Raw genomic sequence first — 24,373 nt, forward strand, 5'->3', positions numbered from 1 at the left:
TTACAAGGTAGCAACATTTCCAAAAGAGGAGCAAAAACAGACCAAGAGGAATTGTTTTTCTTTTCTTACAGTCAATGATTATGGAAACATTTTTAGCTGTGGAGAAAAAAAACAAACACAAAATAGTTCTTCAGGCGAAGTTGCAGCTGTTTGGAGGTATTTTAAGGCCCTCGTAGTGATTTACAGTCAGTGAGCGCCAGAAGTCTGGATTGTACAATCATCACGGTCTGTATAATCCTGTCAAAAAAAGAAAACATAAAACATATGCACAGAAGACATTTGGAAAACATTCACTGCACACACATACAACAGCTTTATGGAGAAATGTTGGCCCCATGATTGTTTTATTCTTTTCTTTCGTTATGAATAACAGAAACGGCTCAATTTATCGTTTTAATTTGCATACTACATCGCCTGTTGTTATAAAACTCAACATGTGAGCTACAGGCACGTATTGAGTCATCTGGGAACAAAGGGAAAAAGGACATCTGCTAGAGAAATTCACCATCAGAACCACAAGCTTTCACACGTTTATGAAATTAGAGCAAGACATCGCGCATTCAGATCGAAGAAAAACTAAACCAGTAACTTCGACAAAATACGAGGGGACAAAAAAAAAAAACAAACCCAAATGGATGAATTCATCGAAAGTGTACTCCGTCCTCCAGGAGGATCAGGATTCAAAGAAATGGAAAGAAGTAAATTTCCTCATTACAGAAACGAGGAGAAAAATGCAACTCTCATGAAAAGTTTTCCTCACTTGTTCTCCCAGATCCCAGTTAGTGCTGGGATTGTTTTCCCATCTAGTTCCAGTGAATCAGATCCAGAGGATCCGTGCGAGACTCATTAGGATAAACAGTTTCATTTGTGAGACAAAACAGTGATTAAGTGGAGTAGAAGTGAGTCTTAAATCGATACGTGGAAAATTAATGTTTTGAAAATGGAAAGTATGATAAATCCCTCCATGAAGGTCTTAACTAATTGAGTTTATTACCATTAGTGGGATGCATTATCTACAAAGTGAAGAAATTCATCATCGTCAGTAGAAGAGCTTGTGACGATAATTCTGAGGTTTTGTTTTGCTTTTCTTTTGATTCACGCAGTCCCTTTAAAAACCTGTTGAAGGTGAACAGCTTCTGGCAAAAACATCTATCAGTGTCAAAAGTTGGATTCAAAATACAGTTAAGGAGGCTAACTACGGTTTTCTACAAGATTTTTACACATAATCTAACATTTTCCCCTAAATGTTTTGGCACATCTGACTAAAAGGTTCCTGCTGAAGATCAGTCAGGATTATGTGATGTATTTCTGTTTGCTAAATGCAAGAATGAGCTAATTACTTTGTATTTTCTTTCATTTCTGAGATTCATATAGGTCTGCTGAACGCATGATCTTTAAGCTGGATAGCTTGTGTCAGAGGTTTTGGGTTTCCTTCCACAAGCTCCTCAAAATAGTTAGCTAGACATTAGCATTAGCACTCCTCTTGACAAAACGGGTTTTGCTACATTTATATACCACCTCTTTTTTTTCCGCATTTTTTATGGTTTGGTGATGGTCACTTCAAAAAAAATCGACTTGTTTTCCTCAAGCCCCTTCTCAACTTAAATTTGGTGATGTTCTGGTCGTCCAATCAGAAGATCCGTTTGTGACCAAGCTTTACTCGACGTGATGCTGCCAACACTGTAACTTATTGCTGGCGTGTTGCTCTCATGCTAGCAGTGTTTTTTATATTTTTAACTAAATTCAATTGTAGTTATTGTAGCCAAAACTCTTAATATTAGTAGAGATGCACCAATCAAATATTAATATCGGTATCGATCCCGATATTATTTTTTTTAAATTATAGATTGGGTATCTGTGACAACGTGCCCAATCTGTAAGGGTAGATCTATTAAATCTAATTCTATGCTTTGTACTCTGAGCGACATCAGGTTGTTGCTCCTTCTTTATTATTTACATGTTTGACCAAGGTAGATAGCCTGTTGTTTTGGTCATTTTCAGTTTATTATTTGTTTCACATCGGCTCTTATACTGAACAAATTAAAGTCGTGGTGTTTTTACATGTTAGCTTGTGAAGCTACTGGTGCATTTAAATGTGCAGAATTATCAAAGAAAGTTGTAATTTGGTACTGTTAGGTCTGTGTTTTAAAAAAAGAAACATTTCAAGTCAATTCAGCACTGTTTTTCTGTGTCGGCTAGTTCTAAACCTCAAATATCGGTAGCGGTATCGGAAGTGAAAATAGTGGATCGCGTCTTCAAGTTCCTGTTTCATCAAACCACAGAACCTGTCTCCATGATTAAGGTTTTTATCTGCATTGGAAGACTGTTATACGTCCTTATGGGTAATAGCTTCTTCCTCCGAATGTCCTTTCGTCTCTACTAGGTATTTTGTTCATGTTCTGGGTTTTATTTGCGCATTTAACACCAAAACCCTTCTCTCGGCTGGCACAGAAAACCGCTCTCTTTCATAAACCGTATGATATCTGGATATTTCTACAGCGTTTTTAACAGAGAAGTGTGGCAGAAAAAAATTAACTCATTCAGAGTGAGGAAACAATTTTTTTATGCAGTGTGTGTAAATATATGGTTTTCACTGGACCTAAATCCACTTAAAAATCCTTGTGTACCAATAAAGAAATAGTTCGCTAGCATCATTTGAAAATAAAATAATCTAAATCGCGCATCAATTAGTTCAAATGTTCTTTAAAATGTGACACGAGAAACTAATGTGGCGTGGTTAGGGTGAGGGGAACGTGTGTGTTCTCAGCATCATTCAGCAAAACGATGCAGGGAAAAATAACAAAGACGAAATGTTCCACATGTTTGGGGCTGGAGAAGATGCGAGCAAGAGTCTGCTTCGTTCTGCTGCACTGAAGACAGAAGAAGAAGAAGCTGGCTTCACAGCTTGGGCGTGTCGGTGGGAGCCAGCGGAGCTCTGCGTCTCTGGAACCGAGGAGGTAAATTCCCATCACCGGCACCTCCTGCAACGGTGAATATCAGAGGGTTTTTTTAGATTCAGATCTCATTGAAAAATGTCCTTAATTCACTCATTTCATAGTTTCCTATGAAATAAATAATTAAATTCAAAGATCTGTTTTTTCCCTCAGTTCAGCTAAGTAAAACGGGTATAGAGTCAAAAATAAAAAAATCTTTTTGATAAATATCTACAACTGGAAATCTGCCATAATTAAAAAAAAACAACCTTTTTGTTACTATTTTTCTTTTTTTTTCCCTACATTTTCTTTTATGGGATGTTGATATTTGCACATTGTTTCCAGCCTGTTAAGAAAAAGAAATTAACCTAAATAAAGATTATTGGTACTTTTACAGTCATTATGTTGCGGAAATTAAATACAAGTGTTATACAAAAAAAGGACAATGAAAAATAGATCAAATATGCAGTCACTGAAAAAAAAGACAATGGAGCTCCAACTTTTAAAATGAAGTAGTTAATTTGTTAGATGTAACAACAACAATGCAACACAAGCATTTTTCTGGCATCGGCCACAAACTTGGCAACGAAAGCAGCAAATAAAACAAGTATGGTAGTAAAATTACTCACATCCGCTCAACTTTCACATTTTGTCATGCTACAACCAATAAATTTTCTCTGGGTTTTATTTGACCAAAATAAGTAACACTTCTCAGATTATGTATAAACCATTCATCGCTTGCTTTCATCTCACAGTTATCCGATTCCTTGCCTTGAATTTGTTTTATGTGATTGTCATGTGACAGAAAATGAAAAGGTTTAAGAGGTCTGTCACAATAGGACATTTTGCTGGACGATAAATTGTCCCACAAGTTATTGCGATAAACGATAATATAATCGTTTTGAGACCATTTTAAAGTAATATAATGGTGACGGCATAGTAATAATGCACACATTCTCAAAGATCAATAAACTTTAAATTCTAATAAACATTTAACACTGGAACTGGTAAAAAAAGAACAAAAAATGTTATATCCAAAAAGGGCTTAGTTGAGACCAAAACACCAGATCGAAGACTTTTGTCATCCTGTTTTTGGGAGAAAGAGAGAAAAGAGAAAAACCATAAATCATGAAAATGGAAATTATTGAGCTCGTGTTAATTTATCATGCGATTAAGTGATTGGTTGCTTATTGGGACAGGGCTAGGTGTGGATACTTTTGTAACTCTTCGTTTCTGGGATGTTTCCAAGAATGAACTGCATTCTTGTAAAAAAAAAAAAAAAAAAAAATTTAAATTAAATTGTGACATAAAATTGTCAAATATCTAAACCTAAACTAACCCGGAGGTGCAACACGACTGCTGTCCGTATTGAGAACAGGAATGACGTATTTTGATTTGATGGACCAAAATGCTTTTTAGCTGCTTCACAGCTGTCCTGCAACCCAAGCCGAACTCTGACCTCCTCCACCCCTCTGTGAAATGTGATCCTCCACCTGTGATTGGATTGGACCAGCGCTGCCACCGCGATGGGAGGGGCGGCATGCCAGGGCTGAAGAGGGCAGCGGGAACAGATGAGCAGTGGGCAGGCCAGATTAATAGCATGGCACTGGATTTTTTTTTTTTTTTTTTTTTTTTTTACATCCCCTGAATTTCCAAGCTGTAATCCCTAAAAAGAACACAGCTGCTTTGAGCAGGACGTCACAGCCGCTCTGCAACCAGTCGCTGCGTCCAGACCCGCTACAGATCATCCAGCAGAACGTGGTTGTGGTTGTAACTGTAAAAACAGTTTTCACTAACAAGTCTGAACCAGTTTCACTCTGTCGTTGCTCCAAAACGTGACTGTGCTCTTTATTTATGGCAGCTAAAAGAAACCGACTGATACGGAGGAAAGTTTAGTCTTAAAATTTGATTTGAAAACAGGAAAATAATTCAGACAGCCCCACAGCTGAGAAGGCAAGCAGCATTTTTTTTGTATCTCTAAGTTACTCACTTCAGACATGAGCGCCAACTACAGCTGGAGTTACACGGACTGAGTAAAAAAATAAAAATAAAAAACAATACACCTTATTTATGTTGTGTATGTTTGAATTATCTATGTGTTTTGGGGGGTAAAAAAAAAACATTTGAGACATTGCATTTATTTTTTTACAACTCTTTCCTTCTATGTTTGCAATTTTTTATTAACCTTGAAGATTTTGTTTTGCAATTGTAACTATATCTGTATTCCACTCAACATAGACTTGCAGGATTTTAATTTTTTAATTTTGCAGAGCTCATTCTGTTTTGTGCATTGAACGTACTGGAGAAACAGGAACAAATAAGGCAAATTTGTGTTCGTTTGTTTTTTAACTGCATGTAAGGTCATTTTTTAAATTAAATATAACAAAAAGGTTGTTGCTACACAATCATAAATGCTGTGATTGATCTTGTTTCCTGTTTTTATGTTTTTTGTAACTCTTGTATTTTTCTTTGCATTTGACACAATGGTTTCAAACGCGAGTTTTATTGTTAGGATCTTACGTAACAAACCAACGCAAAATATCAAAATGTGGTCTTAGTACCATGTGTTTGTGTAGTCCCTTTTACTCAAATGCCTCAAAATAAACCGATCAGGATAAAAGTGCATCCAGAGTTCTGCTATGTGTAATCTAATCTCAATATAAACAAATCTAGATTTTATTGGCAAAAAGAAATTTACTGTTGAGAGAAAAAAGAATTTCCTGCAAGTTGTCAGAGATAGTAAGCGTGGGAAGGGACAAAAAAGGTGTTTTGAGACAAAAGCTCATCTCTAGATTACATCCTAAAAACACCAATACTACGTAGAAGAAAATATGTTGGAGTTGCTAATGACTTCAGACGGAAGGGAAGCCGGAGGACAACAGCCTTAAAGAGGCTTGAAAGTTCATGTTTACGCAAATTATTTGTGCTATTTTGCAAAGAAGAATGGCCGAAAACGTCGAGTCTCCGGTTTGAAACCCTGCTAGAGACATTTTCTGCGGCTAATGTTGCAGTGAAGGTTGCTTCAAGGCGTCTCAGTGGGCTGAACGCTTCTGTATCTACCATTTCCACCCCCTTTCATAAATGCTTGCTGTTGGTGTTTCACAAGAAAATTCCAATACAGTACATTGAAGTTTGTCTCTACAATGGGACAAAATGCTTTTTAAAAAGTGCATAGCTTAGTTAAGAGTCTATCTACATGTATTGACAAGGTTTTTCTTAAACATTAGACGTGTTTGTGACTAATTGCTGATATTAATTCAACCACATTAAGCCTTAAATTGTCAATTTATGCCAGATGAATATGTATGATTATGAGTTATCACATGAGGCTGTGATTTTCTGTCCCTTTTTTCACTATTGTCATGTTAGTAAGAACTGTGCACTGCAAGTCATCCCTTCTCAAGAGGCCCCCATGCGCCCCAATCCAGCCAAGTGAGGTACTTACATGTAGCTTACGTGGTGACCCAGTGTGTTAGCTCCAGCACCCTGCCTCTCTACCTTAAATAATCTTTCTCACTGCCATAGTCCATTAAGGAGCCCGCCACATCAGCAAAGTCCTCCAGGACCAGGCTAGTGGAATCCTCACCAGATGGCATCTCCGTGGCCCAGGGGCGGTGATGGGGACCGTCCTCAGCGGACACATTGCTTGTCCTTGGTCCCTGTTGGTCAGATTTGAGGGCCTGAGATGGTCCGGGGTGAGACGACTGGTAGGCTGGTTCCAGGTCTTGGCTGTGTTGTTCTTTGCCGTCGCTGCCGCTGCCGCCGTCGCTGCCCTGCGAGGAGGGCGCCAGGACGTGGTAGAGGCTCGGCAGGCGGATGTCCAGTAGCACGCCGCTCTTTATGTAGAGCTTGTTGTTGAGGTTGTAGAGCTTTTCGGAAATGTCGTAGCCGAGCATGACGGAGAAGAGGTTGTCAATGTAGCGGTCCTTCGATATCAGCATGTAGAGACGGCGGCGACTCCACGAGACGTAGCGGGAGTCTTCTTCTGCCGTCAGCGTCACCTACGAAAAATTCAAAGAACTCTTGAATTATATTCCTAAAAATAAAAATTAAATCAGGTTTGTGCCTTGTTGGCAATATTATCTCCCTGAAATGAGCGATAGTGTAAATATGAAGTGATCTCATACCTGGAACTTTCCTTCTTCATTTGGTCTGAGAGACTCCCACTCAGGGGAGTCAAGGAACTGGTGCCGGTGAATGTAATGCAGGAACTGACCCTCCAAAGACACATTGATCCTGTAAGTGAGAATAAGAGAGATAAAAATGGTGAATGGCCTGTACTTATATAGTGCTTTATCAATCCAGAGGACCCCCAAAGCACTTTACAGTACATTCAGTCATTCCCCCATTCACACGCTAATGATGGTAAGCTACTTGATGGTAGCAAGGCAGCCTGACGGAAGGCTGCCTTGCTACCATCATCACTGGGTCCTCTGACCACCACCAGTGGGCAAGACATCTTGTCTGTCTTGTCGTCAAGAACACGACAGAGGCAGACAGAGTGGCAATCGAACTGACAACAAAGAATCAAATGCAGGACAAACTACCACCACCATTGCCAAAGTCATCAGGTGAAAAACGGGGCAGAGGATAAATATGATATTGAAAACAGAGGGAGATGGAGGTTTCTCCAGTCCCACTGAGCCTTGCGAGAACAAATGTTACAATATCCCTCCGACTATCTATTAATTGTGATTCCCCTCGCCGAGGTCTAGTCCTGGAGGTTGCTGGTTCAGAAAGAACACACAGTAGACTCCCACCTATTTGCAGACGTCTCTATGGAGAGCTACTCTGAACCATTTGCAGAAAATATGTCTACTCACAAACTTTTTTTACACCACATATTCTATTGGAAGCTGGAATACCTAAGAGCAGTGCTACATGACATGCTTTGACTGGCATTTGCAAAGCAACCAATACAGGGGCACCATTCACGTTCATTGCCAATGACTGGCTGTAACCTCGAGAGCAGAGACAAAGAAGATGGTGGCGGTTACATACTGCAATAGTGCCAAGATGGTTTCCACTGTATGTATTAATTCATATTAAGGTCTATTTGATGTTTGAACTCTTTAAATAAGCTGCTGTAAGGGTTTTTAGAGGAAGCCTTCACAGATTTAAACTATTTGCAGCCAGTTGTGGTACCTAGCCCCTGTGAATACCAGTGGTCCACTACAAACATCCCTCTGCATTGAGACACTTGGGGAGACCAAGACATTTCCTAGCAGGAAGAGTAGGTTTAGTCAATTTAGCCACACCTGGTTCTGCTTTGGGACGTCCAAGAACCTCCAAACGTCAGTCTTTATAGGCACCTTTATCAGATCGCCTTCTTCTGATGTGGAGGAGCACAGCGTCTTCTCTAAGTGGGCCAAATGTATAGCCAACAAACAAATAGTTTGTTATTTAAGGTTATTTCAGATGTTTGCCATTTTACAGCCCCAGAATTGCAAGAAACTCACACCCAACCCAGGTTGGAGGGAGTATTCTACCATTTCCTGGTTGACTCTTCACACTCAGCTTCAACTGGCTCCAGTGAATGCTAAAGGCCATAGGTTGAACATACCAGCAGAACCACACCACTTGCCAAAAATGAAGAAGGGACTCTGAGGTTCCCAAAAAAGGTCACTTGCCTCAACACAACTAACAACCACAACAAACAGAATCATGAATGGAGAACGTGTGTGATGATCCAGTTTAATTAACTGAGTATGATCAAGAGAAGATAACCTTGATAAAATATTCTTTATCTTGTGGCCTTGTCTGGAACATGTTCCCTTTTTTAGGTTTTATTGGCTCTAGTGGCTTTTATTTGATAGAGAATTGACAGGAAAGGGGGGAAGACATGCGGCGAGGGTCACCAAGCCGGGAATCAAACCTGCTACACCTGTGTTGAGGACTAAGGCTTCCATATGTGGGTTGTGTTTAACCCCCGCGCCTCCACTGCACCCCCGGGACATGCTCCTTTGTATAATCCAAGAAATATGCTGTATAACGATGTTCAACGTTTGGGAGACTGCGTGATAGATGTTGCCGTTTTCTTAATTTGCTAAACGTTTAAACTGAATCTCATCTGACTGTGCCTCTCTACTCACAGTCTCCCACTCACAATCACCTCTCATTCCTCTAACTACTTTCCTCTGGGAAGCAAAGAGGAGGTGCCAAGATGGCTTAATAAAGGATGAGTAAAAAGAAGAATAGATCGGCAAATCTGAGAGAGATTTGCTTCGTTCATCATATTAAACGATTGTTTAAAGGAAAAGTATTTTACTCCTTTAGAAGGGTCCAATACATGCAGACCACAACCAGGTTAATGCTAATGTGGGAATTGTAGGTTGTTCAAAGAATGAGGAGCAAAGTGTTTATGGCAAATGACAAATATTCCAACTTCTAGATCACTTCTGATATACATAATAGATATTAGCCTCACTGGCTTTGCATGTATGATGAAATTATACTAATCACTAAACACGTTCTTTAACTTCAGGTAAAAACTACAAGAGATTTATTTAAAATAATGTAAGATGTCGTTCCCCTTGGCCTGCACTTGGTGTATTGTGGGCAAATTAGTTTTTCCTCAAAGAGTCACAAATTATCTGCAGATGATTATTAATTGTTTTGAAATAAATTTTTAAAAAAACATGTCAATGCCTGCATTCCTTGTTTGATATTGCAGTTAAATCAACTACGAGACTGATGCTTAATAAAGACTATCAGAACAACACAAAACAATTGCCAGAAAGTAATACCGTCACGTTGAAAAGCAACTTGTGTAACATTTCACCACTTTCCGTGAAAGGAGCTCTTCAGATATTTGTTTGTTGTTCCAAAGCTGTCTCAGACTCTCGGCGCTCTCAGTTTCACGGCCGAGATTTAATTCAAGGTAAGGAGAGCTGTCTGCCTCTGCTCTCCTGTTGCACACAGAAAAGATATCACTGGAACACTATCAGATTGCACTGGGACCCACACTGATGAGTCACAGACAGAAATAATCTGTTTACGACATTTCTCTTCTGTAGCTCCCACAGATCCGACGCAGCTCCGCTTTGAGGATGTTTGGATGAAGAGAACACATTTCCTGTGAGGGTCAAAAGCTGCCAAGAGTCTGGAAGAGTCAGAACTTTGACGTCTAATTTTAGCAAAGCTGCTGATAGTAGCCTAATATTAGACTTTGTTGTTTAAACATGTAGGGGGAAAAAACAGAGAGAACCCTCTCTGGCAACTTGACTTCATATATGGAGAAAAAGATTATCTTTAAAAAAAAAAAGGGATAAACTTAAAAATAAAGTTCATTTAAAATTTTCAAGAGAAATACAAAATCATCATTTTGACAGTTGAGGAGGGCCTTCAGCAAAAATGAATAACCTAGACTTTTAAAGCACACAGTCCATTTCAAAACCAATTCTTTATGACTAAGAAAGTTGTCGATATGGACCGAATAGAAAAACACAAAGTATGTTTGTGGTTTTCATAACCAAAAATAGCTAATTTTTTTTAAATTAAATTTATCAAATGATTTTAAATCATTTTCTTGTGTGAAATTTTTCTCAAAAGTGTCAGTACACCACATGAATGGAGACAAAAATCTCCGTTCTGGGAAAAAACTAAGAGCCTAAAACAAATACAGCACTTTGAAAGTCAGATATAATGGAAGGACACTATGAAATAGATACATGGAATGGAAATAGTAGTAGCCCCTCCCGAACCGCCGTTTTATATTTATGTCCAAGGTCATTTTCTTTTGATAAACTACGATATTTACAAGTGTCATATGAGTTTGGCCAGCAGAGGGCGCTCGGCGTCGTACGCAACAGTTGCTTAAGCTCTGGCCGCCAGAAGAAGTTCGCCAGCGCTTGATGTTGAAGTGTAGAGGACGCACCTAGTAGCAGCTCCTATAACTTGCTATTTTGTAGGTAAGCGGGGCGGTAAATTATATATAGATGATAGGTAATAGTAGTAATGTCTCATAAGTACCTCGCCACAGAACAGAGCTAAAGCTAACGAGTGAAATCACACGTTTTAACATTTGTGAACGTGCTTTGATTGCAGTGTGGCTAAGATGGCGGACTCGTGGTCCGCGGCGGTGGCAGAACTTTTTCAAGTTTGTGTGAGCTGAAATATACGACTATGACCTGCTTAAACGGAGTAAATGTCATGTCCTGAGGTGTTTGTGTAAAACCGAACTGAGCATCAGGCTAGGAAGGATATGGAGCTTGGTTGTGTTCCCGTGGTAGTTCAGTTATCCGGCTGCCATTAAAGCCTGTATTCTCCATGCAGCTATTTTTGGTTTATAGCTGCGCTATATATATGTTTACTATATTTGTTTTTTCTGGTTATCAGAGCAAGTATAAAATACTTTGTGTTAATTTCATCAATATGGAATATAACCAGAAAATGTTACACATTTATTTAAAATCGGGAAATTTAAAACAGAATTAATAAAATGATTATTTTTTTAAAAATACAGGATAAGAACAATTGTTAAAATCTCTATAAAACTAATCAGAACTCATATTTTTTCATGCAGTAAGATGCATTTTGGTGATTTAGTCCGTTAAATGAACGTGATGTATGTGCTAATAACATAATAGAAATGTAGACAGTAATGGAACTGGTTATAAGAAGAGCTGTTTGATAATTGGGGTTTACAGTATACTTGTACTGTGTTACTGTAAAGCAGAAGAAGCTGGCCAATGATTGACGGAGCAAACTGCTGTTTTCTTTGGTTTGCAGTTTATGCAAAAACTAAATATGCTGCACTAGAAATGAGTTGGCCCATCATAGTCAGCAGTGCAACTGTAACACAAACTGCGATTCCGTTTATGGTAATAATTACACAGTTTGACCTTTTGAAAATAAATTAGCTTAATGGAAACATGGGGTATATTTGAAAACATTCATGTTTTGGTGCTAGGATTAGTCTTTTGTTGTTGTTGTTTTCGGCCGTATCGAATTTGGTTCATTTTGCAAAAATGCAATGGAAATCCTTTTTTTTTTTTGCATCACACAATCACCAACCAGGGCAACATCCGCTGGTGCTGCTGCTGTGGATGTTGACGACAGAAAGTAGCTGGAGAACGATGGTGTGGCATGTTTTTTTTAACGGTGGGAAAAAGCTTATCCACGTGTGGATTTTAACGCAGCGACTGCGAAATTGTGCCTTTTTTGACATTAGCTGAATATCGACAAAGTCTTGCGTGCACTTGTAATGGAGACGCAGCTACGCTAGCTGTGTTGTTAGGGTTAGCGACCTCAAAACACATTCCCCACCTCCCAGACAGCAGAAAGGAGAGCTGGTCGATGTATGTCTTGCCCTCCAGGGCGTACGTCTCTCCGGCCTTCAGCTCCACCGCCTTGTTTTTGAACGCCTTGGCGATGTCCTTGAACGCCTGGACTGGCACGCCCAGCGGCAGGTAGACGGCCTGGTAGAGGGAGGTCAGCTCCTCACCGCGGAGGCCCTCCTGGTGGAGCCGGTAGAGGAGGTGGCAGATCTGCAGCAGGGCGGCCGCCAGCAGCAGCAGGCTCCAGGAGACGACGTCCGGGCCGCACACGGTCAGCCAGCCCCACAGGGCGAGGCACAGGAAGGCGGGCGACAGGAAGCCGAAGATGAAGAGGGTGCCGAAGGCCCCACTGCCACCCATGTAGCCCAGAAACAGGATGGTGTTGCCCAGGTGATAGATGGCCCCCTCGGTGTTGTTGCTCCAGCCGCCGCACACCGGTGGAGAAAACAAGCCGTCCCACAGGGTCGAGTTGTCCGCGCTCATGTTTGGAGTTTGGTTGGACACTCAAAACAAATAAAACGGCGACTGAAATAACTTCCTAGACACTCAGAGTCTGGAGAGCTACAAGCTGCAGTGTTTGGGTACGAAAATAAACAGCTGATTCTGAGTATAAATATATATATATATATATATATATATATATATATATACAAAAGTTTGTTCCCTTGCCGTGCAGTGGAAAAATTCTTCAATGTGAAGAAGTTCTCACGGCTCTGTTTGCTCCAGAAACACAGCTGGAATGGGTCTGTCCTCCTCCTACTCTCATCGCGAGTCCCCTTCCTCTGTCCTCTGCCCTCGTCTTCGCTTCCCCGCCTGTTGCTCAGCGCCACCAGCCCACACTGAGGAGCCAACAGATGGAGAAGAAGGGATAAGGGAGGAGACCCCGATAGAGCCCTTAAAAGATAACCATGTTTGGAATTGAAACCCAAGGAGGAGAGTGAAGGGACAGAAAGCAGGCCCGCCACTTGACATAACACAGAGGGAGAGAGAGACGGGAACAGGAAGCATGGGGTGAGAGATGGGCTACATGACAAGAAACAGGCAGAAAGAAAAGAAATGTAACACACCTAAAGTTCAGAGTTTTCTCCGAGTCCAGTCCCAGGTCTGTGTCTTCATGGGGGGAGCAATGAGTATTTAGAGGCACAGAAATAAACAGAACCGCAGAGGAGGTCAGGTTTCAGATGTAAACAGTCGCTAACGCCACCGCCGCTCTGATTGGGAAAGTCTCCGCTCACAACTCCGTCACGTCGTCTCAGCGACGACGGCTCATTGGAGGGACGTTCTGCCAAGAAACTCAGAAATGTTCTAGAAAAACAAGGACATTTCTGAGCTGCAAGTCAGAGATTTTCAAGAAAAATACTCTGAAATCTTCTGGGGGAAAAAAACTTGGGAATTTCAAAGTTTAAAAAAGTTGAAATGTTTTACTTTTGGAACTGAATTTTCAGAAGTCCAAAAAATAATTTCTAGAAAATTTCTCGGATTGATCAAAAAAAAAAAAAAAATCTCGAGTTTTTTTTTCTTGCAACTTTTGGAGCTTAGAAATTTTTCCGCCTTTTCTAGAAAATTTCTGCACTTGATCTAAAAATGTTTGAGTTTTCCGGCAGAAATGTACACTTTTTTTTTTATCTACAACTCTTCAATACACCATTGAACTAAGCTGATATTAAATCATGCCGTGTCATAACATAAAATAATTTTATTCAAAATAAATATGTGAATCAAACTCATAAAATGAAAACGGACTGTAACCGAAGAATACTTTGAGGTGGTTTTACAATGACCAGTCCATGCTCTACACTGGGTGCTAGATGAGTAACTGATTCGCTAAAAGACCAATTTTAGTGACTCATTACATATTTTTGAATAGTACTTTTTTTTTAATGATGATTAATCATCTCAGTTATTGTAATGTGGTATGTCTTGGGAATACAGTTTCTCTGCTTATATCCTGAAGAGAGCAACAAACAGAAAACATCCACGCTACTGACACCATAATTTTTTAAATACTAATATTAGTAATTTACTCATCCTTACTCAGACCAAACTTGAGGGGGAAAATGCCTTAATCTATGTGTTACATTTAGAAAGATGCAACCTGTTTTCACTGACAAATCTCTCCTGTTTTACTGCAGGCAATTTACTGTACTATCATTTTCAGTTGTCACATTGAACTTTTCAAATCACAAGTTTCCTCAAAATGCGTTTGTGACTCCATTTCATAAATCCTTAACAGAAGCCAGGCGTGATCAAATAGGAACTGTCCCTTTAAGAATGTGGCGCTGCAGAAGGAGCTGTTGGGTTACAACTGAGTCGTCCCCTCATCGTTCCCACGAGAGCTAAATAACAGGAGCTTCCAGTGGGAAACATTTCATTCTGTTCCAAGCTCCAGTTTTGCATAAAATTACATCAGAAGTTTAAGATCAAAATTTCAACTTTTGTCGATTTAATAGCCGCTTTAAGCAAGGTTCAAACTGCCTGACATGAAACAATAGCTCTGATCAATTCCAACATTTTGTTAATGAAGTGATTTCTTCAAAAGTGAATGGTCAACTAGTGTGTAAAAGACAAACCTGTGTATCGCTAGTAGCTGTTTTCTAGCAGTGTGAGGACGCATGTCCACAATCAGACACACTTCAGTGACACGCTGTAAAGAATGCAGATATGCCAAGTATTGACTTTGCAGGGTCAAGAGTTATTTTTAAGCATAAGTGCATACCAGGGGCAGCAACTGTGGGCCAGCCACCCTTTGCAACAGGCATGAGAGGGACACCTATTTAGATAAATATATGACTGATAAAAGAGACTAAAGGGAATCTTGTTGCATAGGGCTTTTATTCATAATCACACAGCAGATTTTACAGAGTTAAAAAAAATATTCCACTCATAAATCCATCAGTTTGAGTGCTTCTGTATCACATTTCCCTTCCAGAGGAGGTATAAATAAGGAGGTGAAAAAAAAAAAGAAATGAATATCCAGGGTCGACTTCCACTCGCACCATCACACTGCAGGAGAGAAAAGAGGAAACCAATCAGCTTTTGAATTTATCAGTTCATTGTTATGAATTGATTTGACAAAGTGCAAATTAACGTTGAGAATAAAGTGAACTGGGGCTGCAACTAATGATTATTCTGACGATTAATCGGACAAATGACACTTTTCACATGTTTCCAATTCAACCACTTGAGCCTTTTTTTTTTTTTACACGATATTAGAAATGCATTAAAATATGCAAATAATTCAAACCCTTTTATAAATAGGAAAATAATCAAACCTTATGTAAATCTAAACTGGGTGAAGTAAAAACTAAGCCACCCAAGGAGTTTTCATAGACAAAGGTGTTTTTATCTTAAACGCAAAATGTATATATTTTTTAACAGTTGTGACTTAATTACTGCTTAGAATAAGATTTCTTTGTACCAAATGACCTTTTTTTCTCTCTCTTTTTTGAGTTTACATACTCCAGTTAATTAATTGATTAACTAAATTATTTATTTCAATAATTAATCATGATTAATCGTTTCAGCCCTGAAGTAAACATGTACGGTTCAGATTTTCCTACATATTTAGGAAGACGGTCAGCAAACCCCCGGATGAAATGCAAGAGCCAATAGTGTTGGAGTATGAGAAAATGTTTTGTTTCGACAACACCGACCACACAACTAAAGCTGCCGAGTCAAACAGCTTCAGGCGTGTTTCCATATAAAGAAGCAGGATCCCTCCTCACGCTGCATTTCATCCGTTCTTACACACTTTGTTTGAACTGATTCTGCCGTTTGTGCATAAAATCTGTGGCGACTAACACAACCTAAAGTGACCGTATCTGGACCAGATCAAAGATGGGCATTTTCACGGTTCACAGAAAGGGCAGATGGCAATTTACACACCACACTGACTCAGCTCAGCTGGGATTTAGTCTGTCAGAGCGCATCTACAACAGGCAAGTAAAGTTCATAAACAATGATAATGTCAACAAGGGAGGTGTGGGGGTGAAGATATGCTCCTTTACTGGTAGAAAGACGTTATGTCATTGTTAGTCTGCAGAAAAGTGAAATCAGCTGACAGAGAGCCAGATGGATCCTGTTTAACCAGCTTTTAGCTGTTTGCAACAACTCAAGCTGAAAATGCTCTCAGGATATTAACCATCTAAAATCTCTCAAAAGACGTTTCTGACATTTTCTCAGCAGAAAAACGTCTGTTGCTAAGCTAATTTAGCTATATCGGTTAAAGCTGACACATGCTAGTCCTATTTAAATCTACCCAAAGTGGAGGAATAAAAAGATTGCATTTTGTCACATTTTCAGGGTTTTGTGATGGTACAGTTAGTATCCCAGCATAGCGACAAACAGCAACAAACCAATGTCCCGTCCGCAACGAGTTATAGTTGTTTAGGCCGTGCGTCCACAGGGATTCGTCATTTTGGGAGACCACAAACCTTCGTGTTCACCCAAATGATCCGTTTTTGAAACCAGGGTCCAGAGTGGTTAAATAAAACGCTAGTTTCCTTGTTGATGTGAGGTGTGTCTTTACAATGACGTTGTAGCTCCATTTGTCTATACTACAAAAAAAATGTGGCGCCTTCAAGTGGTTTTTGCAGTGATCTGTGGCAGTGGCATAGCGCCACCATTTGACCCAGAATACTTACTACAGGCTTTTCAGTGGTGCTGACCGTGTTTGTCAGCAATTTGAGTTTCAATAAAGAGAAAACAAGGGGCTCCATCTGACACTGACCCTTGAAAATGTCTTCATTTTTCTACAGTCACTGTTTTTACTGAGAGAACAACATGAGTTTTCAATACGCTGCCCGCCATTTTCCTCTCAAGCTTCAACTTGGTTGTGAGAAATGATATTGAACCCAAACTGAGGCAGCCATATTGGATTTTAAGGTCAGAGTTGGTGAGAAATTAATTGGACATTCCCAATTTGATTTTCTACTTTCAGGCCCTTTCTCCAGAATTTCTCCAATATTAAACTTAAGTTTTATTTTCAGCATGACAACACAATACAGAATTATACTAAACTAAAAACAATCAATGTATGAAAGCGTGTGAGCACATGATGGGACCACAGAACCAGAAGTCACAAATGCTGTTACAGGAACCAAATACTTACCACACACACAAGCACAAAATGGAGTTAGATCTTAAATCCAAGCGACCTCATGCAATCTTTATGCGCCTCGATCAGGTCTCTGCAGTTCTCCTCTCCCTTTTCGATGATGCTAGCAGAGACAAACGTGACATAAAGGTTTTCCCACAAACAGAAAGGGAAACATTTCAGTATTTCTGGCCTGGTGCTTACCAAGCATCTCTGACTTTTTTGGTCTCTGGACAAGCACAGCATGGCTTCAGAGGCTTCTTCTTCTCCTCCGTGCCATCAGTCACAGCAGGAATCTCCACACTGGCAGCCGAAAGGGACGACATCTTGGAGCTACAATACAGAAATTAGGACACGGGGTTCCAACCATTTCAAAACCATATCCAGACCCAGTTCTCTACATTTTTTTGCACGTTAAATGTGCCACATTGCAGACATTGGAGGACCAAACATTTACCTAGATGGGGTTTATAACGTCTATAATTCATGAAACAAAAGTAATTCATCAATAAAGTTTATTTGTATAGCACATTTCAGCAACAAGGCAGTTTAACAAAGTGTTTCACATTGTTAAAAAAAAAAAAAAAAAAAAGGAAAGTCAAAAAAAATAGTCAACTATTGAGCAAGCTGTTTTTGTAATCAAATGATCAAAAGCTGAACTGGAAATTGAAGGGCATAAATAAACCCAGAAATGCAGCTTCCGGAACCTGTCCGAATTTATATAATTTGAGGGTTTTTTAGGCTCTTTCAGCTTTTTAGGCTCTTTCAGCTTTTAAGGCTCTTTCAGCTTTTAAGGCCCTTTCAGCTTTTAAGGCTCTTTCAGCTTTTAAGGCCCTTTCAGCTTTTAAGGCTCTTTCAGCTTTTAAGGCCCTTTCAGCTTTTAAGGCTCTTTCAGCTTTTAAGGCCCTTTCAGCTTTTAAGGCTCTTTCAGCATGCCTACTGAAATGGAAATAGGAAGCACAGAACTGTCCAAATTGCCAATCATTTCATTTCAAACACAATGCAAGACTATTTTAAACGTCGTTGCTTTCTAGTGTTTTCCTCACAGTGACAGATGTGCTGATAAAAATCGAGAAAGCTGAAGAGGAACAAAAAAGCAACATATACACTAAAGGAAGTTTAACAAACGCAAAAAAGATTTGGCAGAATAAGAATGTTTCTTTGTCACGTTTGATTAAACTGTTGGCCTTTCTCTGCTGCCATGTGTTGTAATTTACCGCCGTTTGGTAACTTTCAGGTGGTGTTACAAAACCGATTACATAAAGTTAGCTAACATTAGCTAACATACAACGCTGATAAACATTAGCAGCGGTGCGCGCCGTGCCGCGCAAACGCCACAGTCTAATTAAAACCACTTGAACTACAATATCTAAAACTGTCGCTGATTAGAAACAAGACTAAACTGGGTCAAGTAACGCAAACTTACTTGTAGCAGAGCCCAGCACACGCGCTAGCGGACACTTCACCTTCAAACAGCAACTACCATGCGGGGAGAAAGGTCACGTGTTTAACTTTGCTTACTCACATGACTACAAGCGTCAACTGGGGATTCTGGGAAATGTAGTTAATTAGTTCAAACGGCGTTAAAACCTACACAAAATTCAAATATTTTATATTAGCATGACAGGGTAGCTTATTTAGAGTCCCTACAGATAAAGTTAAGCCACCCACCAAAACCAAAATTCATTACTGCATTACTTTTATTATTTATAAGCGACATTGGTTTCGGTGGAAATGGATGCGCACCATTGCTCATCCGGTGAAGCAATAGGCGCCCCGGGTAGCTGTAGGCTTGCCATTTCAGACGGTGTTCCACTGGACACAAATGCAGAGTAAAAGTATACATTATACTTTTATAATGTAGTACAAGCCATACTTTTACTCTGTCATTGGTAATGATGTAGCTATTTCAAATCGCTCAGAGGTCGCCTGTTTCCTCCCACACTTTCATCACATTCAGCCAATTCAAGCGCCGGCTGACTGCAAAGGAGTGCGTCCTGTATCTCCTTTTCCCACCGTACGGTACACAACGGCACGAGAGAGGTTTTGGCCCTCTTGCTGCACGCACGAGATAAATATGATACAGCTTTAAAAACACAAAACACTTTCACTAATAAATCCAACATTTTAATACTTTGTCGTGCTGGATTTAATATTACCTTCTTTAAACTGTCGATACTTCTCTTTTAATTTGCTGAGTCATCCTGTTTTGTTAATGTTCTGGATATTTATATCACCTTTGTTATGTAAATTATTGAGGTTGAGGGGAGTTATAGCTAGATGAGCTTCCTCTTCATACTATATTGTGATTACTATTACACCATAACGGTTATAATTGTTTTATTACCAATGTTGTGACTGTTCAGTGAGCACAAGAATAGATTTTATTTTTCATTTATTAAAACTAGGTAAAGAAAAAATAATAATAAATAACATACTGACTAAGGTTGAAATTTAAATCCAACATCTTCGTATTATTTCCATTAGTCTTTCCTACGTATGGATTAGAATATTAGAAGATGACATACAAACAGTGAAAATATTTCCTTAAGTATATAATAACAATTCCATCTGTATCCCCTCCGGACACTGTCTTATTAACTATAGTTACATGTGGCTGTTAAACATGCGATAGTATGTGATGCAAAATGTACATTTACTGATTCACTGCAGGAGTGAGCTATAATTTACAAAATCCCTCTTGACTGCAAATCATTTTCTTGTTTTATATTTTATTATCTTTTGTACTTTTCGTAAAATAAAATCCATACTTGTGTGCCACTCAAGGTGAAACGTCTCATTCTACTTGACTTCCTCTGCCACAGAAATGCCCTTTGGTAGATGGATTCATTGCTTCTCGGCTGTTACGTAAGGCGTATATTGCTGCTGCTGAGGTGCAAGGCAGAGTATTACAACGGTGTTGTGGGACTTGTGAGAAATGAAACTGTTTTCTGTCCTGCAGTTGTGTTTTTGTGAGTTCTTTCGCAGGTGTGCCCTGAGTGTGGTGCATCAGCAAGGCAGCGCGTAAGCAGAAGAATCGAGTCACTTACTCCAGTCCGAGGGGCCAGCTGTGTGCTAGATAAACCGGCAAGTAAGCATTTTGTTCATTTGCTCATCTCTGTGTGATAGATATGCACCTTTTGTTAAAACATGCCCATCTGCACACTCTGCTCTTTTGAAAATCGATGTAAATCTGAGAGTGTGCTAAGTACCCATGGATCCTTGCTCAGTTTTATTTAACATGTGTTTTGTTGTTGTTGTTTTTTTTTGTCTTTGTCTTCTTAGCTGAACTTTGCCTTCAGGAAGGAGCAAGGGTTCATAGCCACATTACAAGCCCTGACCATCTGCCACCTTCTCTTACCATCTGCAGGAAGCTTCCAGCGTCTTCTGGAAAGACGGAAACGTAAGCGTTTTTCGGCTGAGGTCACTGTTTGGAAGAAGCAGGCAAGTGCTGCATTCTGCAGCAGGATGCATTGGCTAAATCTGGAAGGCGCTGTGTTATTTCTTTATTTGTGTCTGACTTCCTTGATATCTTTCTTTTTTTCTTCTTTCTCGTTTGCACAGAGTAATCAGGCCACAGCAGCGAAAGCTCTGCAACGGTCTATTGTTTTTCAAATGTAAACATTTCTGTGAATGAATTGCCTTTAATTACTCAAAAACTCACCAAACCTTGCAGTGGAATTAAAAAATGGCACTGCCAAGTGGCTCAGCAGCGCCCCCTAGGCTCAGTTTAATTTGGTTTCTGTCTGCTCTGCATACCGATGCTCAGTTGAAGCTCAATCAGGTTGAATTTTTAGCCTGTAGGAACGGTCTGGTTCTGATCTTACAGCTGATTTTTTTTTAAAACTGTATTTAAGTATGGACTTTAAAAGTAATGAGCAATAATTGTGTTTTTCCCCAATAAAAAGGCAAAAAATAAAATTGTAATGTGAATTTTTTTTCCTACCTGCTCACAAATAAATTCAGTATATATTGTAATAAAGCAAAATAGAAGAGAACAAATTATTGCAGGTTCAAAATGGGTATCAGACATTTGCCTCGGCATAAGAAAGATTCGCAGTTTCCCAGCTTTTTGGGCTAAACATTTTTGATTTGGTTTGCCAAGAAAATGTTTTAAATCTAATCTGAGCAACGAAAAAAATGACATTTTATTTAAAAAAATACAAAAAACATTGCAAGTTTATTGAATGATTGAAAAAAAAATAAACTGACTATTTGTTTCTCTACTAACTATCTTATTAAAAATCATAGAAATTGTTTGTTGTATTGTCCTTCCACCCTGAAAATACAATCATTTACTGTGGATGGATTGTTGCATGCAAACTTCTGAATGTGACTGTCTAACCACAGATGAAGCAATAAAGTGTTGTAGCTAACGCTTTCAATTTAAGAAGACAGAAATTTGACATTTACATGTTAGATCTCGTCCTAAAAAACTTTTTTAAAAAAACAGTCTGCATCTGCACCAGCTTCTCATTATCTCTCACCAGCAAGAAAAGCATTCCCACAGTATGACACTACCACCTCCATGCTTCACTTTAGGGTTGGTGATGTGCAGTGTCAGTTTCGCGTTTTGACATCCACGTATAATTTTCCGTCTACTTAAGAAACATTTGCTCCTTTGAATTCTCTCAAATAAAATGCAAACGCAGTACGGTGGAGTTTGTGAATGTGTACGCATGTGCACATGGGATGGGCGACAGATTTTCTTTTCAAAAATGGAAGCTAAAGATAAAACTGTCTACTGTATAAGAGCACCTTCTGAAACTCCCAACTGATGTTCAGAGACGACTTTGCCCTGACCACAAACCTGGTACGAGGGATTTTCTTTTCGTTGTGGTGACCTTGTGAGTCCCATTTAAATCCGGCGTCAAAGCCTCATGTACAGATGGGGAAAAAAAAAAAAAAAAGACAGATTTGTAGGCGAAATATCCAAAAATACTCTTGATCTGTCTGGGAGACGTGATTTAACCCACAGTGTGTCTGAATTACACTGAATGCTTTTGGCTTCTTGCGTCCAATGCGTCCAGAAAAGACAGCTATAAAGAGCAAATTATTTCCAAGTGCTTCGTAACGTTCTTTAGCTTATTTTTAAAATCCCACTGTTCCTCACTTAAATCTGCTAGCCAAAACAAGATTATAGCGGATGGAGAGGATATAGTCTGATGTTTAACAAGCTTTGCAGACTCTGCCGATTCAGCATTTTATTCGGTTTTAGGTCACAGGAGGCTAACATGTATTTGGGACAAACATTGAGACAGAGACAAAGTGTACCTGAACATGTAGGCGGTTTATCCCAGAGGTTAAGTTTTATATATATATATATATATATATATATATATATAAATATGAGATGGGTAACAGATTTTTTCTTAGAGCTTTTCAGCCTGGATTAGAATCTATAAAATTCAGACATTAGTGGGGAAAACTGAAAGGATTGAATAAATTTACACACTGTAATGCGAACAATGATTCTGGTATCCGTGTTGTTACAAAACAACAGACGGTTAAATATAGATATTAAAGCACATCAGCTCTATTTTCCCTGAGTTTAAACCAGATGTTTCCCTGCTTTAGGTCAGTCGGAATGGATAGGATTGATTTTTTTTTTTTTTTAAGAATTTGTGAATAGCTTTTTCAAAGTTACAGTTTTATTAATATTACCACGACCCAAGAGCTACTGGCTGAAGCTGTGAAGTTTTGAAGACGTGTCCTGCTGTGGTTTGATCAAACCAAAAATGTTTGGCCAAAATGACTACGGAGGAAAAGGAGGAAGGTTCACTAAATTTAGGGAAATATCGAAGCAGTTGGGGGCGGAAACATGTTGCGTTGATCTTTGGAGAGGATGGTAAGCTCAGGCCTGCCACGATAACAAATTTGGCTGGACGATAAATGCTTCCGGAAGTTATTGCGATAAACGATAATATTGTTTTGAGACCATTTTTAAGTAACATATTGGTATAATGGCAAAATAATAATGCAAGAGCACCTTCTAAAAGTTCTGTAAACTTTAAATTCTAGTGAACATTTAGCACTGAAACTGGAAGACATTTTAAATACACAAAACAAATAAACTTAATTTTGAAGTCTTTGCAAGCAACATGTCCTTCAGAAAAGGGCTAGTTGAGACCAAAGCACCAAACTGAAGACTTTACTCATCCAGTTTTTGGTAGAAAGAGATAAGAAAGAGAGAAAAAGAATAAATCAAGTCAAGTCAATGGAAATAATTGAGTTTGTCTTAATTCATCATGTGATTAATTGATTTATTAAATATTGTGATAGGCGTAGGTGCACTTCACCAAATAGAGGACATCATGGTCAAAGATTTATGTAGATATAGAAGCAACATAAAGATGTAACAAGGACGTTAAAGCTGGGGCCAAACGAACAGCGACCCTAAGCAGACCACCAAGTTACTTCAGAAGAGCCTTGAGGACAGCAGAGTCAATGTTTTAAGTGGCTAACTTGTGTGTTTTTGAAGCCCTGTGTTACGTTTTCCCTGAGGAAAACGTAACAAACAAAGCATGACCCAGGTGACTGCGGTCTACGCTGATTGTTTTCGCCTTATACAGTACCAGTTGGAGGAAGAGGAGCCCCTACAATCTTCTGAGCTCTGTTAGTCATCGGAACAGGTGTGTTTTATTGCTTTTTTGTGGCCTGCGCACCACACTGTACATCTGTGGCAGAGGATGCTTGCTGTTTTACTCCCGTATCATTTTTGTAACAGATCTAAAACAGGACGGCCTGTTTTTGGTTTTATTAGAAAGAACGGTCTCCACAGACATCACCAAGCAAAGTCCTCAGTTATGTAGGTTCCTCCGAATTTGAGGCAGACTGTTTTCTCCATCTCTACCTCGATGACGAAGAGTAGGGATTTGCCTAAACACCGTTGAATGAGATGCTGTGCCTCCTGCTTGTAGTGGACTCCATTACTTTGTCTAATGATTTGCCAACACATCAGGAACGTCAGGCATTGTATCAGTAGGGATGGTTTCAAGTGCAGTCCCAGGTGAAGGGGCTAAACATTGCTGGGCCTAGCACAACGCCCTGTGGCACTCTGGCATTCA

General features: G+C 39.4%; 2 protein-coding genes across 4 annotated transcripts; both read right to left on the reverse strand.

Moving 5' to 3' along the window:
• Nucleotides 1-145: 145 nt before the first annotated feature.
• On the reverse strand, nucleotides 146-13,478 carry popdc2 (popeye domain cAMP effector 2). 3 transcript variants are annotated; one of them, XM_028022735.1, is made up of 5 exons: nucleotides 13,279-13,478; nucleotides 12,201-13,105; nucleotides 7,061-7,169; nucleotides 6,520-6,934; nucleotides 146-2,981 (listed from the first exon to the last, which is right to left on the reverse strand). In XM_028022735.1, exons 2-5 carry the CDS (start codon nucleotides 12,692-12,694, stop codon nucleotides 2,899-2,901), a joined length of 1,101 nt encoding a protein of 366 aa, XP_027878536.1. In that variant the 5' UTR covers nucleotides 12,695-13,105; nucleotides 13,279-13,478; the 3' UTR covers nucleotides 146-2,898. The 3 variants fall into 3 exon arrangements, with proteins under 3 accessions (XP_027878536.1, XP_027878535.1, XP_027878534.1); XM_028022734.1 differs by having other exon boundaries at nucleotides 6,379-6,934; nucleotides 12,201-13,050; nucleotides 13,279-13,477; XM_028022733.1 differs by having other exon boundaries at nucleotides 6,379-6,934; nucleotides 13,279-13,477.
• Nucleotides 13,479-15,087: 1,609 nt separating this feature from the next.
• On the reverse strand, nucleotides 15,088-18,884 carry cox17 (cytochrome c oxidase copper chaperone COX17). Its single transcript, XM_028022736.1, has 4 exons — nucleotides 18,733-18,884; nucleotides 17,511-17,639; nucleotides 17,322-17,430; nucleotides 15,088-15,214 (listed from the first exon to the last, which is right to left on the reverse strand). Exons 2-3 carry the CDS (start codon nucleotides 17,630-17,632, stop codon nucleotides 17,346-17,348), a joined length of 207 nt encoding a protein of 68 aa, XP_027878537.1. The 5' UTR covers nucleotides 17,633-17,639; nucleotides 18,733-18,884; the 3' UTR covers nucleotides 15,088-15,214; nucleotides 17,322-17,345.
• Nucleotides 18,885-24,373: the final 5,489 nt, after the last annotated feature.

This window comes from Xiphophorus couchianus, chromosome 7 (assembly GCF_001444195.1).
Source record: "Xiphophorus couchianus chromosome 7, X_couchianus-1.0, whole genome shotgun sequence".
Taxonomy (NCBI): domain Eukaryota; kingdom Metazoa; phylum Chordata; class Actinopteri; order Cyprinodontiformes; family Poeciliidae; genus Xiphophorus; species Xiphophorus couchianus.

Bases quoted from the DNA above. Each gene is read 5' to 3' on its own strand.
- cox17 (XM_028022736.1), bottom strand. From the start codon at position 17,632: ATGTCGTCCCTTTCGGCTGCCAGTGTGGAGATTCCTGCTGTGACTGAT. The intron at 17,431-17,510 runs GTAAGCACCAGG...TGTCTCTGCTAG, and splicing joins AAAAAAGTCAGAGATGCTTG to CATCATCGAAAAGGGAGAGG.
- popdc2 (XM_028022734.1), bottom strand. From the start codon at position 12,694: ATGAGCGCGGACAACTCGACCCTGTGGGACGGCTTGTTTTCTCCACCG. The intron at 7,170-12,200 runs GTGGGGAATGTG...TCTCACTTACAG, and splicing joins TCCTTTCTGCTGTCTGGGAG to GATCAATGTGTCTTTGGAGG. The intron at 6,935-7,060 runs GTATGAGATCAC...AATTTTTCGTAG, and splicing joins ATGAAGAAGGAAAGTTCCAG to GTGACGCTGACGGCAGAAGA.